This window comes from Maylandia zebra, linkage group LG3 (assembly GCF_041146795.1).
Source record: "Maylandia zebra isolate NMK-2024a linkage group LG3, Mzebra_GT3a, whole genome shotgun sequence".
Lineage (NCBI taxonomy): Eukaryota > Metazoa > Chordata > Actinopteri > Cichliformes > Cichlidae > Maylandia > Maylandia zebra.
In genome coordinates this window covers 22429804-22446425 of record NC_135169.1, presented here as the reverse complement: position 1 = coordinate 22446425, position 16622 = coordinate 22429804, and the positions used below count along the sequence as shown (strand labels likewise).

General features: G+C 42.7%; 2 protein-coding genes and 2 pseudogenes across 2 annotated transcripts; 2 read left to right on the top strand and 2 right to left on the bottom strand.

Annotated features, from left to right (window-relative positions):
• Positions 1-1351: 1351 nt before the first annotated feature.
• Positions 1352-4043, top strand: LOC112433502 (uncharacterized; annotated as a pseudogene).
• A 1120-nt stretch (positions 4044-5163) lies between these two features.
• Positions 5164-6106, bottom strand: LOC101477538 (histone H2A; the record flags this gene model as incomplete). Its single annotated transcript, XM_024801710.2, has 1 exon — positions 5164-6106. A coding segment is annotated over one exon (360 nt), but the record flags the coding sequence as incomplete, so codon positions are not given.
• Positions 6105-6774, bottom strand: LOC112433464 (phosphopantothenoylcysteine decarboxylase pseudogene; annotated as a pseudogene).
• Positions 6775-7069: 295 nt separating this feature from the next.
• Positions 7070-7530, top strand: LOC112433525 (histone H3). The gene has a single exon (XM_024801698.2). The coding sequence runs from the start codon at positions 7092-7094 to the stop codon at positions 7500-7502; it is 411 nt and encodes a 136-aa protein (XP_024657466.2). The 5' UTR covers positions 7070-7091; the 3' UTR covers positions 7503-7530.
• Positions 7531-16622: the final 9092 nt, after the last annotated feature.

Below are 16622 nucleotides of genomic sequence, written 5' to 3'. Positions count from 1 at the left end.
TATTAGCATACAGCCTGTATAAAAAGCACTGCTCTCAGTCACGGAGCTCATTCGTTACTTCAAAGTATCGAAGAGAGAAAATACCTGAACCCGCCAAGTCCGCTCCCAAGAAGGGCTCCAAGAAAGCTGTGACCAAGACTGCCGGCAAGGGCGGCAAGAAGAAGAGAAAGACCAGGAAGGAGAGCTACGCCATCTACGTGTACAAGGTGCTGAAGCAGGTCCACCCCGACACCGGGATCTCCTCCAAGGCCATGAGCATCATGAACTCGTTTGTCAACGACATCTTCCTTACTTTTTAGACTGTAGAAAGAAACTCACTAAAAATCCAGCATTGATATGACTTTGCCACTCGCGCCTTTTTATTGCACGGTCTTGTGTCTGTATCGTTTTTGGTTGTCTGTCTTTGTTTTGTTGCAGGGTTGTTTTTTGTTTTTTTTGTTGTTTTTTTTTTCCCACACATGCACATTTATGTGGTCATGTGTCTGTTATATGGAGCACCATGGTCTTTGGAGGAATGCTGTCTCGCTTCACTGTGTACTGTAGCACTGCACATGGTTGAAATGACAAACCCACTTGCTCACTAACCTTACAAACAAAACTAGACTAACTACTTTGATACATAAAGGGCTGATTTGTTGGACTATCAACGGGCAAAAATTGGCAACTACATGCCAAAATCTAAACTAAGAGAAATTCGTATTAGTTTGTTTTTTGTAATCCCCCCTTGGCAACCTTGGATGGATGACACCTTTAGCATTTGCCTTTACTGCCTATGCCACAGGCCCTGCTGTGTCCTTCACATCCAGCTTTTCTAGCTATAACCAAAGAGGAATTTCCATCAAAGCTGTCTTCAATCTAACTCCTAATTTGATGGCTCCATAGCCACCTTTTTTATCTGCCTTTATATAATGCAACTATTGTAGTAAGTGCTGTGCATAAGATGGAGGAGTTGTACAGGATGTCGGTAGGAATGATTTCCTGTGGTGTTCAGAGGTGAATTTTGGTTCTCAGTCTCTCACTCCTGTGACTGGTCAGCATTTTACTTATCTTGGACAGAAAATTGTGGTTACACATTTTTCAGTAGGTGGAAGAATCACAGAATCCTCCAGAAAGAAGAGCAGAGATATACTGGGCATAACTAAAGACACTAGATTAAACTGAGGTCGCTATCCAGGACATGAGATGAGCTTTATTAGTCCCACAGCTGGGAAATTCACCAACATGGGCAGAGCAGGATAAAATAAACAATTACAACAATATTACTATGAATAAAATGATTAAATATGTTTGACTAGTAGAGTCAACAAGACGAGGTTTAACTGGGAGATAAGCTGGATGTGTTTAGCAGGTATTGAGTATTACACATTGAGATACGCAGTGATCAGTTTGTGGATGTGTGTAGTCACGTGTTCATTCACTGCTGTTGTTTATTGTAGAGTCAGTAACTGTAGAAGGAAACTGAGTCAATGCAGACTAAGAGATCAGAGCCAAAGTGTGGAAGCGAGCTGCTGTAAGGTCACTAATGAAGCTTCTGATGTACAACAATGTGAGTGAAACTGTGCTTTGGTTAGAAGCGAGCAGCTGTCACACAAGTCTCGCTGCTCCGTGGGCCTCCAGCAGCATCGGTGTGTTTGCTGGGAGCTCGCAGCGTCACTTTGTCCCAAAGCTGCGCTCACCAGATGCTGCTTTTAACTCTGAGTGTGTGAACAAACATGTGTATCAGCTGGAAAAGGCTTTTTACGGAGCTCTGCTGCGGCTCCACCGGTTTTAGCAGAGAAAAGAGTCAAAGAAGCCGCCGAGCAGCGCTGAGCTCCGCACCGAGTCACTGAGCTTTGGGTTAGCGCCACGAACCGAGAGCACGAGAGTCCGACACGAGGCCTGTACGAGGAGACACAAGCCCGCTGTGGACGGCTCCACTGTCGACCTGCAGTGCTGCTCACACACTCACTTTAAGCTCTTTGATCCCGAGACACGAAACACAAAATGAAGCATTGCGAGGCACGCGCGAGAGCTGCGCGCGCTGCCTTCACTCTCAACGGTTCTCATGATGCGTTTAAGTGCAGCGTGGCGCTTCCGACTTGCCATCGCTGTACCGTGAATCTCGATCAGACGCGAAAGAGGAAAATGTCCGAGGAAGCTCCCGCACCTGCTGCCGTCCCAAGGCGGCCAACAGGAAGAAGACAACGACTTCCAAGCCCAAGAAGGCCGGCCCCAGCATGGGCGAGCTGATTGTGAAAGCCGTGGCCGCTTCCAAGGAGCGCAGCGGCGTGTCCGCAGCCGCACTCAAGAAGGCTCTGGCTGCCGGAGGCTACGATGTGGACAAGAACAAGGCCCGCGTTAAAACCGCCATCAACGAGTGTGATCGTGTGTACACAGCGTCTCTTTATGTTTGTCTCCACATTGGTTGAGTGTGGAATAAGTGCATATGAGAGCATGAGGGTGGGAATGGATGTTTGTATCTGTGTGTGCCTGTATGTCTGTGTCTATATGTCAGGTTGGGTATCAGACGCCACCTCTCTGGGGACATCTCAGGCCCTCCAAGGTTTGGAGGCCTATCTCCCCCACCACCACCACCACTTCCCCTGCCAGTGGCGGACTCCCTCAGACATCGGTGCGTTGGTGGTTCTTTGTGTCTGGGGGTGGGCGTCCAGGTACACACCGGCTCACTCCTTGGCGGCCGCTTATCGGGGCCTGGAGCCTGGGGCTCGCTCGGGCCACTTCGGAGGTGGGGTGCCCCCGACCTCTCGGCCTGGGGCTCAGTCACTCAGGCACAGCTGGCTGCCGGCGGAGCTCACGGGCGCGTCACTGCAACCCCCCCTGGCTTCTGCTCCGCGGCTGCTGAGTGAGCCCTCATCTGGGACTCTCCTCAGCTCTTTCTGGGACAGTGGCGCGGCTGCCCCTCTGTTGGTCTTCCTTGGTCTCTTGTGTTCTGGGGGCCTCTGGATGTCTGGAGTTTTGATCTCCTCCATACCTGCTTCATGCCCTGGAGGACGGGGCTGTGGCCCCCCCACACCCTCTAGCAGATCATTACATGAAGGAACCTTTTAAAAACAAGCGCGTCCATGCTCACAGGTGTACACACGGGTGATCACACCCACAAACTACACCCTTTTTGGCTCCTACCTCAAAGCACACTGTGTTCTGTTGATCTTATGTGCTGCACAATAATGTTTAATATTTAGTATTTACTGTCATATTCCCATATATCATTGTGATGTTGTTTATTCTATTACTCTTGTTTTCTTCTGCTTGTTTTCTTTTTTCTTTCTCAGCAGGTGATCCAGGTGATTGATATATGCATTTTTTTTCTGCTCATTCTGTTGGTTTTTGTTTTTTGCCCTTCTCCCCCGTCCCTCTTCTCAGCTGTTTCTCTTTCCCTCTTTCTTTCTCCCCTTCTTTCCTCCAGTCAAGTCTGTCTCGTATTCAGCAAGTGAAAATAAAATAAACAATAAAAGGTGAATCAAATGGACCATTACGGCAAGGCTGGGATGGTCAATTTGGTAAAGTAAATCCGTTGGGCATCTTTCTTTGCCTTTAGACAACAATTCTGATGGCAAAAGAGCCAAACGGGACAGGCAAAAAAAAAAAAAAAAAAAAAAAAGACCGCCATCAAGAGCCTGGTGGCGAAGGGCACTGTGGTGCAGACCAAGGGCACCGGGGCCTCCGGATCCTTCAAGATGAACAAGAAGGTTACTGAGAGCAAAGCCAAGAAGCCCGCAAAGAAAGCCGCTCCTAAAGCCAAGAAGCCCGCCGCAGCCAAAGCCAAGAAACCGGCAGCAGCCGCTAAGAAGTCGCCCAAGAAGACCAAGAAGCGGCGGCCAAGAAAGCGCCCAAAAGCCCCAAGAAGGCGGCAAAGAGCCCCAAGAAGGTGCTCAAGAAGGCTCCTGCACCAAAGAAATCCCCCGCCAAGAAGGCCGCCAAGCCCAAAGTCAAGAAGGCGGCCACAGCAGCCAAGAAGAAGTGAGCTGACACCGCTCTCACACTCAACAACGGCTCTTCTCAGAGCCACCACAGCAACACACAAGAGCTCCTTCCTCTCACTCACTCACCACTCTGTCATTCACAATAATGTCCATGTTATTAAAACACGGTTTTTTTTTTCTCCATTGTCCTCATTACAATTACAACTTGGATTACTATCATGGTGCACATTAGTGCTGTTTAAGCAAGTCTACAACTCCAGAGGAATACAAATATTAACGACTTAATATTTATAATCACACCTTCGTAATACAAGTCATAAACTGTTAAAAGTTAGCAACTACATTTTAAAATATTCTATTAAACAACACATAATACATTCATAGATGCATGTTATTATTCACGTATGAAATACTGAGTTCTATTTTTTAAAAGCCTACACTGGCTGTTGTACTGGAAGTACACTGTATATTTTAATGATACCTAGCTAATATAATCCACTTGAAATGCTCTAATCTACAACCTTACCTGACTAAATCTAGTCCAGTTGAATTGATATTGTGTGATTTCAAGGACACATTTTACTCCAAGCTGAGCCCGTACTGCTATTTATTTTTACCATGGAGCTCTGTAGCGTGAAGGATGAGGGGAATTAAATTATTTCAAAATAGTCTTGAGGTTTACTTCTTGACCTCACCGATTCTTTGGATATCCCAGCTGAAGAAGAGTCCGGGGCTGCCCTGTGTCCCCCTCCACAGCAGTTTTCCACTAATTCTATTGTTCAGTCTGGGGGGGCTGTCCTCTAACCAGACTAGTAACTGTGGCTTCTTGTTCTTGGCTGAGGCCGCTTTCACTCACTTTATAACAGGCAGACCCCCACTGTCAATGCATTTTTCATACTATACAGTTACACACCAAAGTTTATCGCTGAACCAACTGATTTGGCACGTCAGAGGTCAGCAACTTAATGTCATTCTTGGGAGCTTTAAGGTCGCATGAAATGCTTTGAGAACACAAATCCACTATTGTCCTTAAAACAGGGGTTGACAAAGACATTCTAACAAAAGCCACACTTAGGAATCATTTCCTGTTCTTCTGATCACCAGCTGCCCCCTATTATCCAAGCAAACTCTATTGTAATAGTTTTATTCTACTCACAATAGACACAAAAACCTAAGCGTAGATGTAAGTGACTTTGCAAAATGTCCCAAATTCAGCAGCAGTGCTGAACACATTGCAAACAGCTGCACATTTTCCTCCCTCTGTACCAAACAAGTCCACCTGTCCCTCTCCACCTGTTTGGTGTTATGATTTCCTGTTGCGTTTGTGGTCTTGCCACATCATGAACTGTGTGTTGTCCGTTTCCATGAGCTTAGAAACTGTTTTAATTATAAAGCGAGTGAACCATGATGAGTGTCCACAGTCAGTTATGAAGCTAATAATTAGTGACATCCAATTTACTCTTAATTAGTAAGATGAGCAATGAGGTTGAACACGACCCCTAACCACAACGCAGGAGGCAGAGCTTTTTGCTTTAGTTTTATATCAAGACCTAAAGTTAGTCTATTCTTTTGTGAATAAAACTAAACACACAGAGCTTTGGAGTTAATGAAAGTAGTTTTTCTTTGAAAGTGGATTTCAGTCCCTGATTATGTAAGATGACATGAATGAACGTACATTTCAAAGTAAATCAAGATGCATAATCTACATTTCCCAGTACACAACTTGTTACAAACACCATAACAGCAAGAAGGATGTTTGCTCAGAGAGAAGTGTGTGGCTCTTAAAAGAGGCTTTGTTTTTGGTGAAGCCGAGCGCTTTGCGTTTACTTGGCCTTGGCGGGCTTTTCGGTCTTCTTGGGCAGCAGCACAGCCTGGATGTTGGGCAGCACACCACCCTGAGCGATGGTGACTCCCCCCAGGAGCTTGTTGAGCTCCTCGTCGTTGCTCACAGCCAGCTGCAAGTGACATGGGATGATACGAGTCTTCTTGTCGCGGGCTGTGTTGCCTGCCAGCTCCAGGATCTCAGCGGTCAGGTACTTGAGCACAGCTGCCAGGTAAACAGGGGCACCGGCTCCCACACGCTCAGCATAGTTGCCTTTGCGCAGCAGTCTGTGGACACCACCCACGGGGAACTGAAGCCCGGCACGGGAAGAGCGGGTCTTGGCCTTAGCTCTGCCTGACGTTCATGCCTCCAAAGATGACTCATCTGGTTTCTGAAGATACTCTTTGACAAGACTGACAATTGTCGATACTTCTGCCATGGCACCTTTACCTTCATCTCCACACACTAGCTTTTTGGCAACGCAGGGGATTTCCACATATCCAAACTCTTTCAGTCTGGATACCTGCTGGGCTGTAATAGGATGCAGCCACATAGCTGTGTTCATTGCAGGGCAGAAGAGAAGAGGACGACTGGTATCCCAGGCTCTTACCACACACGTCAGCAGATTATCACAAATACCACTAGCAATCTTTCCAAGACTGTTGGCATCAAGAGGGGCAATGACAAGTAGATCTGCCCAACGCCTTAGCTCAATGTGTAGCACAGGGTCAGATCTCTGTTTCCACAGCTCCCATTCATCCTCGTCACTGTAGATTTTGACTGACACCTCAGCAGAATTATAGAAGTGCTTGGCATGCTCTGTAGTGACTACTCGTACATCCACCCCAGAGAGTTCAAGAAGCTGGGAGACCAAAAGAGGCAGTTTCAAGGCTGCAACACTCCCTGTCACTCCAACAAGGACATTAAATGTCCCAGAAGTTTTCAACAAATCAGTTTTTAAACTTGACATGTGGTCGTCTTGCTGCCTGTCAGCAAAAAGAGTCTTTCCGCGTCCACTCATTTTGACAGGTTCTTTTCTTCGTAGTATCGAGACTAAGAGAAAATGTGGTCCGATCAGCTCAAAGCCTCGCTTATATTTCCGCAGAGCGCGGGCGGATTCGTCACGCACCAATCGCAGAGAGGCTTGCGGCAGCGCGCAACATCAATGCACTTTTCTCCAATGAGCAGCACACACCGAGGCGGGGCGATGCTCCACGTGGAGCCCGTCACCAATCACGAGCCGGAGCGGCACCGCGTCACAGCCAGTCACACACTTTAAGAGCAGCGAGTCTCCTTTGTTCGCTACATTTTCTGCTCGTATCACAAGAAAAGAAAAGTGAGGAAGAATGGCACGAACCAAGCAGACCGCTCGCAAGTCTACTGGCGGCAAAGCCCCCAGGAAGCAGCTGGCCACCAAGGCCGCTCGTAAGAGCGCCCCGGCCACCGGAGGCGTCAAGAAGCCCCACCGTTATAGGCCTGGTACCGTGGCTCTGCGTGAGATCCACCGTTACCAGAAATCCACCGAGCTGCTAATCCGTAAGCTGCCCTTCCAGCGCCTGGTCCGCGATATCGCTCAGGACTTCAAGACCGACCTGCGCTTCCAGAGCTCTGCTGTTATGGCTCTGCAGGAGGCCAGCGAGGCTTATCTGGTCGGACTCTTCGAGGACACAAACCTGTGCGCCATCCACGCCAAAAGGGTCACCATCATGCCCAAAGACATCCAGCTGGCTCGCCGCATCCGCGGAGAGAGAGCTTAAGCTGCACGCTCTCCTACCAACAACTGCTCTTTTCTTTTTTTTTTTTTTTTTTTTTTTAAACTTTATTTAAAGTAAACAAGTTTACATATAAAATGCACATACACATACAATTACATATACAAAACCATGAGCACATACAAAAGGGAGAAACAAGGAGGAAAATCTAGCATTTGAGTCCACACAACGCTCACAAGACTTACAGTTTTAATTCGTTCCAGGGGAAAACTTTCCCAAGTTTCAGGTCCATTGTTCGTCTTCTCCGCAGATCTGTAATGATATGTTTACTCACCACATCACTACTTATCTTTTGTTCTAACACTCCTTTGGCACGAGTTTTCCAAATATGTGTGTTTATTACACACATTACTAACCAAAAGAGTCTCCTTTTGTCGTCACACATTTTTTCTTTAAACAAACCATATTTAACTGCTTTAATATTAACATCCACATCATAGCCAATTTCTGTCATTTTCTGCCTGATCTCAGTTGTCCTATAACAATCCAATAGAAGATGTTCTAGGGTCTCATCTTCATCACAGCCTGTCATAGGACATTTCATGGTGGTAACAAAACAACTCCATTGTACCACCGCCCTCACAGGGAGGCGCCCGAGCGAGATGAGCCATACCACGTCTCTCATGCTTTCAGATAATAATTTGTCTTGTATATTTTTAACTATTGAAAGGTTTTCATCTTCATTTGCATACTTATATTGAATTACACCTTCATTTTTGGTTTCATTAATTTTTTTATAGATATTTTTCGTATTATCTTGGAGAATATTTAAACCATAATGTTCCCATTGACTTGATAAGTCACCGAACATAAGTCTGTGGTATGGAACACCCGCTCTGGCCCTGCCCCTTTTCTTTTGCCACAATTGCTCCTTCCCTCGAACCCACGGGGCACCCCGAGAAATTCCGCTTTGAGTAATTTTTATAAAAGGAATTCGCAAAACAATCTCTAAGTCTGGGGCTCCCAAACCCCCGTGTTTCCTAGTCTTGTACATAAATTTTCTCTTAGTCACTTCTCGATTGGATCCCCAGATAAATTTAATGCACATCTTAGTTATTTTCATTACAGTTGTTCTCGGAGGAGGAAAAATTGCGGCAAGGAACAGGAGTTTCGAAATTATGTGTGTTTTTACAATATTAATACGCGTTTTATAATTTGTATCTTTATTTTCCCATTTCATAATTTCCATTTTAATTTCATTTTCTTTCTTATTCCAATTTAGTAAACTAGAGTCAGTATTATCAATCCATATACCCAAAATCTTAATCTCCCTACAAAGAGAGATCATCATTTTAGGTTGTCTGGTCGGATGTCCAAGCCACACCCCTTCAGTTTTTTCTTGGTTAAGCTTGGCACCTGATGCCTGTTCGTAGTGGTGTAATATCTCCATAACTGAAGACAGTTCGTTTTGATTTCTAATTATCACCGACACATCATCTGCATATGCCAAAGCTGCGATTTTATGGGATTTGTCAAGGACGTATCCCTTGATCCGTTTATCATCATTTATCCTTTTCAATAAGGGGTTAATTGCAAGGACATATAACGCAGCACTCAAAGGACATCCTTGTTTAACCCCGCACTCAGCACTAAAAGGGGGTGAGAGCTTTCCATTTACCTTAACTTGCACTAGGGACTTTTTATAACTCAATTGAATAATGGAAATAAATTGGTCCGGGAAATTATAAGCTTTCATTACTTTCCATAAATAGGAGTGGGAAACAGAATCAAAAGCTCTCCTTTGATCTAATCCTAAAATGCAGAGTTCTGAATCCTTTCCATTATAAATAATTTCTCTTAACATACTTAAGTTATCCCACATCAGTCGTCCCTTAATTGCGCATGTTTGTTCTTTTTCAATGATAATATCTAATACATCCTCTAGTCTGGACATAATTATTTTAGAAAAAATTTTTATAATCTACATTCATTATTGTCAGTTGCCTATAATTGTTAATGTCTTCTCTATCACCTTTCTTATATAATAAACACATAACTCCTTCATAAAACGATTTACCCATTGTTTCTCTTTCTATTCCTTCATTAAAATACTGAGTTAACAATTCAGACAGTTCTTTACTCACAATTTTGTAAAATTCAGAGGGGAGTCCATCCAGACCAGGTGTTTTATCGGTACTAAGTTGGTTAATTACTGACTCCACTTCCTCTCTTTTAATTTTTCCAATCAAAGTTTCATAAATGACAGGATCTAATGGTTCAACCTCACTCAAAAAATTGTTAATAGCGTCGCTGTTTGTAGCTATGGATGAAAACATCTCCGAACAATAGTCTCTAATTACTTGTCTTTTTCCCTCTTCTTTAAAAACTGACTTTCCATGTTTATCCTTAATTGAGACGATAAAATCATTTCGACATTTCTTTTGATTATTAAGAATCATATAATCGCTGTTCCCGTAAAAGTCAGTACGTCGCAACATATTAAATAAAACTTCTCTATTGACTCGATCAATGTCCTCTTTAAGAGACATCATTTGATTTTCCTCCTTCTCTTCCTTCTCCTTCTTATTTCTTAAATATATATATCTACTCACATCTTCATTATATTTTACATTCTTTGCATGGTTTAATTCTGTTACAGGAAAAATGATTCTATGTTTCTTTACCTTCTTTTAAATGTACAAAGATGCCTTTTGTCTGCCCTCTGCCTATGGTTAGATTAGTTTAGAATTATCTTTTTAGACTTTCTCAGCAAAGACATACTGTTTTGGGACATATTGTTTTAGATTGTTTTATCTCTCACAGCCTTCTCCCAGCTCTCTGCTGACGAGACTAGCGCCACATATGGAGTTGTTTATTTTATTTGTTTTGTATTTTCTTATCCTGTTCTCACTGTCTTTCCTATAAAAATTACCAAGCCACTGTGCATGGTGTGAGTTGTTCTTAGCAGCTCACCCGTGTACACGTTTGATAAAGAAGGTAACTTTGTCTCATTGTGTCTTTATTTCTCCTGGGTTTTTTTACAGAGTTTTCCCCCAACATTTCTTGGTCCTTCGACAGCCGGATCACCTCCATCGTGTCCCATCTCCGTGACCAGTCCACGTTGTTCGCCTGTCGACAGCCCACACACCAGGTGTGTGGAAAAAGACCAAGAGCGTTAAATTCGGGTCTTGGCCAACGTCTTAGAAAGCGACCCACGGTGGTGGGGCCCGATCGAGGTGGACCAGACCCGGCGACACCGACCAGGTAGATACAGACACACTGACACAATCTTGCGTAAAATCGTATTTTAAATTCAGGGAATTTAAAATAGCGAAAGTAGCTCGTCGAGACTGGAAGCTCCCCACTTCTGTGGGTTTAAAGTAGCTCGTCGGCTGGTAGCTTGGAGCTCGTCGACTGGAAGCTCCCCACTCTTGTGGGTTAGGTTTGGAGCTCTGGGTAGCTCCCCCAGCTGGGTCAAGGGAATAAGTAGCTCGTCTACAGAAAGACTGGCAGCTCCCCTTATGATAAGGGTTCCGATCGCGCGAATAAGTGTGAATGTGAATGTATGTGTGTGTGTGTATTGTTTTAATTAACGGAGCAAGCTGAATTTTCACGGTCCAATAAGAGACTGAGCTGCTCCTACTGTGTTTTTCTTTTACTGCTATTCACTGACGTGCTGGTGAGTTGAGAGAACGGTCGAGTTCCGTCTCGTAAAGTTCACACCGCTTTTGGAAATAGTCCGAAAGTAGAAGGGCGTGTGAGCAACCACTCTCGTCTCTAATACCAGCGAAGGTGATAGCAGCTGTATTGTGTATATATTACTTAAACAAAAATAAGTAAATACATAAATAAGATGGGTAATCAAGCAAGTGAAATTAAAACTCACTCCTGCTGACGAGCAGTGGTGAGAAAAGAAAAGTCCAGACGCCGGACAAAAACAGTGTCTGTAAACTGAGAGATTTAAGAAAACAAAATATAAACAGTCAGAAGAACAGAACTCAACTGCCAGTTTAGTAAAACCAGAAGACGAGACACTGTGCAGTTCCCACAACCCTTTTAGAAAGCCATCACTCATTCCTGCAGCCGCATGTGCAGCACCACCCATATCAGGAAGAACTTAATAATCCCTTATTAAGTGAAAACTAGAGATCAAAGTAGTTTGTAGTAGTTTAAAAGGGTTGAAAACAGACCCCACTGAGTAGATATAAATATAAAAAGTACGAAATAAAGATGAACAAAGGGAAAATTACAGTAGAAATTATCTTTAGAGTATTTGAAATTAATAATAGCAAGGATAACAACCTGTAAAGTGATATTAACAATGAAACACAGTTGGCATGATGACCATGCCCAGCATGTATAAAATGAATATAAAGCAAATAATTCACACGAAAATATTTTAATAACATCAATAAAGTATATTAAGGCTGTGTCACTGTTCAGCCAAGGACAGTGTGTGAAAAGGTAACTGTCTCCACCCTGGGAAAAGGATGATTCTGCAGGTCATCTGAAGCCCTTGATGGATACAAAATAAAATATAAATAATATATTATAATAGAACTGCCTGGTCCGCCATGCAACAGAGAGAACAAATGTGACCGCAGATTGGATGAATTCTAAATTATCTGTTTGCTGAATAAGATGATCCTAACTAACAAATTGGCTCAGGAGTAGTATAATGGTACACACTGATAAAATATTATAATATGCTATTGCTGTTATATAAGACAAAGAGGATAATATTAACAATGACAATATTAATATGAAGAGGCACCTTAATCGGTTATGATGTGAGGTGGATAATTGTTAAGCAGTAGTCTGCATCAAGCTTAAGGTTTGCTAAAACTCAGTGTAATGACATGTGAGATGAAGACAATACAGAGAATAACTAAACTAATGAAGTGCATAGAGGCACTTGACCAGCTTGAAACCTATCATTCTAGAATGACACATTGCTGAGATAGAGCACACCTATAATAACAACCAATAAGCAAAACCCTGTAGACAACAGCTAAAACTACAGGATTGAGAAGCTGAATTAAATATGTAGACACTGCTAAGCTGATGAGCATGTTCCACATTTTCTTTTCTTTTTATTTATTTGTTTCTTTTAGAGCAGAAGCTGCTGTAACACACCCAAAGAAAGACTCTAGGTCTGACCAACCGTCTCAGTCGTGGGCAAAAAGATGACAGTCAATAAAATTCTAAAAGATAATTTATTGACAAAAAATATATCAAGAGATAAAAGATAAAACAGTCCAGTGTCCCACTTAAGAATTGTATAAAAACACACAGTCCCAAGGCCAGAGCCAGCTATGCCACACGGCCAAGTTGCACCCCACATGTTGCCTTTAACAGGGTTAGAAGTTGTCCTTGGAGACCCACCACCCTGCAAGCATATAGTCAGTGGTCACTCAAGCCTCTGGAACTCTGCTGCCTTTAGGCTGTGGCATATAATAGGCCCGGGACTGCACAGAGAGACAAAACAACACAGCAGTGTTTGTAGTGTGGGCTATATGTAGACCAGTGTATCAGTGCAATCAAGTACACCTGCCTCTAATTAGTCCAACCCCATTCCAGCCATTGGCTCACCAAAAATGTGACACACCCAAAACCACTCCCAACCCAGTGCAACTTCACACAATAATATGGAGCTGAATTAACACAGGCACATTAGTCTACCATGTTACAAGCTGCATGCTATTACAAGCCAACATATGCAGACTTCTGCCTTGTTCGGGTGGCAGCATTTTTCTTTTTCTTTTGTGTCCTGACACGTTTATGTTTTTTGGTTTTGTTTGATTATTTTGTTGGTTTTGGAAACGAATTTAAACAAACTTGTGACAATACTTGAGAATCACAGTGACACATAGTGATTAGGCATATGATTGAAAAATGCCTAGGTTTAGAGCTGTGAGCTATGAGCTGTGAGCAATGCAAAGTTAAATATACATATTTGTATAAATGGGAAACAACCCTAACTTGAAAGTTTGAAATGTGTGAGATCCATGCATTGTTTGAAGAACTAGAAATTATCTTAAACTGCCTTAAGTGAAAATGTAGAGTTGCATCTATTCTCCCAAACAAAAAAAACAAAAAAACAAAAAAAGGGAGAAGCATTCTGTAACTTAAAAATAAGGCTGACTGTTGACAACAGACTAAAACACTAATTCGCAGGTGGCTATCAGGAACAGAGAGGCGAGCAAAGTCACAAACACCAAGGCCGCAGACAGCCACGCAGAAACAGCAGATAACATAGAGACAACGCCTGCTAGAACCGTGGAGAGGAAGGTCACTTCACACGAGATTGTTGCGCATGTCAAATACACAAAGATAAACAAATAACCATTTATATAGACAGCCAGTATGTTTTCTCTGCTGTGCATCATTTTGCAAAAAATCTGGAAAACCAGAGGAATGATTACACCAACTGGCAAACCAGTTCACCATGCCAACCTCTTACAACGCCTACTGACTCTTTCATTACTACAGGCAACAATTTTGCTGACAGAGCAGCAAAATAGGCGGCACAACAGGCAAACATCACATTGATGGCAGTAACCACACATCAGATTCCACTGGATGTGTTGAAAAATGAACAAAAAGCAGCAAGCACAGCAGAGCAGGCAAAATGGCTAAAACACGGTGCAGTTCTGACAAACGACTTAATGATGTGTTATGGCAAGCCAGTGTTGCCAAAATTCCTCCACAAAATGGCGGCATTAGTGACTCATGGCTGTACGCATTTGTCAACGGGGGGACTGACCAGTATTGTCAACTCTCATTTCTACACTGTAAATTCTACACTGTAAATTTTGAAACCTCAGCAAAACAATTTGTCAGAACATGCATGACGTGTCAAAAATATAATGCTCAGGGAAACCTGAGACCACACAATCCATATGGACTTTATTGAGCTAAATGAATGCCAAGGGTAAAAATACACCCTAGTGGTTATAGATGTATTCTCAAAGTGGCCAGAAATCTACCCAGTGAAAAAGGCAGATACAATTTCAGTAGCAAAATGTATGTCTAAGTTGTAGGAAAATAAAGAGATGATTGTAAATGACGAAGAATGTAATGATGTCTATCAAGTGTCTTGCAGATCACAGCCCGGTGACTGGGTTCTGATCAAAGTGCTCCAAAGGAAAAACTGGAGCTTGCAAAATAGCGGAACGACCATCTTGCATCCATCAGAGCCAGTAAGTGAAGCCATCTAAACACAGCTGACGGCAGGCTCGCCCACTTGTTGTGATCTCGCCCGGTGGAGGGGTCAGCTTTCCTGGCCGGGGGGTCTACTCGCGACAGGAGGGTGTGTCCCGTCGTCATGAGGTGGTGGCTCTTAACAACTGCAGCGGCCCTGACCATGGCCGGGCTCCTCACCTTTGCTTCCGTGAGGGACAACAAGTCACGTTATATGGAGAAAAGGCAGACACTGTATGACAAAGGAAAGTACACCAAGTTTCCCCATGGCTATGCCACTAATTTCTGGTGGCAGTTTATGAACACTACAGCTTACTTGAATAATAAAACTGACTGCTATGCAAATACATATACACTTTCTGCCCACCAAGGAACGAGAGGAAGTGTATGGACTGTTCACTCAACGAAACCTGTGCCAGTAATGCGACACTGATGAGCCTCAACTGTCGCTCCAACTACAGCTACCGAATGATACTACAAACAAAGACTCATTACCAGACAGGATGTGCACGGACGGCACCAAGCAGCAAAGGAACCAGAGTTTCGCATCTGAGGAGGAGTGAAATTCTTACAGAGCTTGATCCCCGGCATTGGAGTTGCCGAGGTGCGGGATCATGTGGAAATCAACCGATATGCTCTGCTACGACACATCAACTTAACTAAGGCCCTGGAACCGCCTTAGCAGGAGAACAGCAGGCCATCAGAACGATGGTGCTGCAGAACAGACTGACACTAGACCTGCTAACAGCATCACAAGGAGGAGTTTGCAAGCTGATCGGGGAAACATGTTGCACTTTTATCCCTGATGGATACGAAACTGGAGGAGACATTTATGAAACTTTGCAGAATTTGTCCATTCTGCAAAAATATGTCACTGACCACACATCTGGAGCAGCTACACCGCCATGTCTAAGAGTAATGATTTCAAAGATGATAACAACTACAATGACTGCTTATGTTGCCGTGCCTAAAGAAGAACAGCATCCCGTTGCAATTCTGTTAGAAGAGAACTTGTAATAACTGCTAATGAATGACGTGGTGATTAAAAATGACTTCTGCCTTTTTCAAGTGATCATGCACTGATTAACACATTAGTAGTTTATGCAGGTACAATATAAGGTTTTCACCCTTTTATTTTTTGAAGTTCTCATCCTTTATTTTTTGAAGTTTTCATTTTAAATATGAAGTTTTCATTATTTTACATATAAAGTTTTCAATTTAAGGTTTGCATCATTTTAAGTATAAGGTTTTCATCCTTGTATTTTTTGAGGTTTTCATTTTACATATGAAGTTTTCATCATTTTTAAATACAAAGTTTTCATTTTAGTTTTCACCCTTTTATTTTTTGTAGTTTTCGTTTTAAAATATAAGGTTTTTATCTTTTATTTTTTGTAGTTTTAGTTTTATTATTTTTTCTTGTTTATTCCACTTGTTATTTCATTTACTATGATTTTCATTTACTATGTTTTTCTTTCTATTATTTTCTTTTGTTTTATTCTTTAGACCAAATGACTGCCATTTCTGCTATGCTGACCATTTTGAAAAATTAAAAATTGTTTAAGATACTTAATAAATAACCTTCACAGACAATTGTTGTATACATTTAAAATAAGTTAAGACAGGAGGGAATGTTACAGGAAAAATGATTCTATGTTTCTTTACCTTCTTTTAAATGTACAAAGATGCCTTTTGTCTGCCCTCTGCCTATGGTTAGATTAGTTTAGAATTATCTTTTTAGACTTTCTCAGCAAAGACATACTGTTTTGGGACATATTGTTTTAGATTGTTTTATCTCTCACAGCCTTCTCCCAGCTCTCTGCTGACGAGACTAGCGCCACATATGGAGTTGTTTATTTTATTTGTTTTGTATTTTCTTATCCTGTTCTCACTGTCTTTCCTATAAAAATTACCAAGCCACTGTGCATGGTGTGAGTTGTTCTTAGCAGCTCACCCGTGTACACG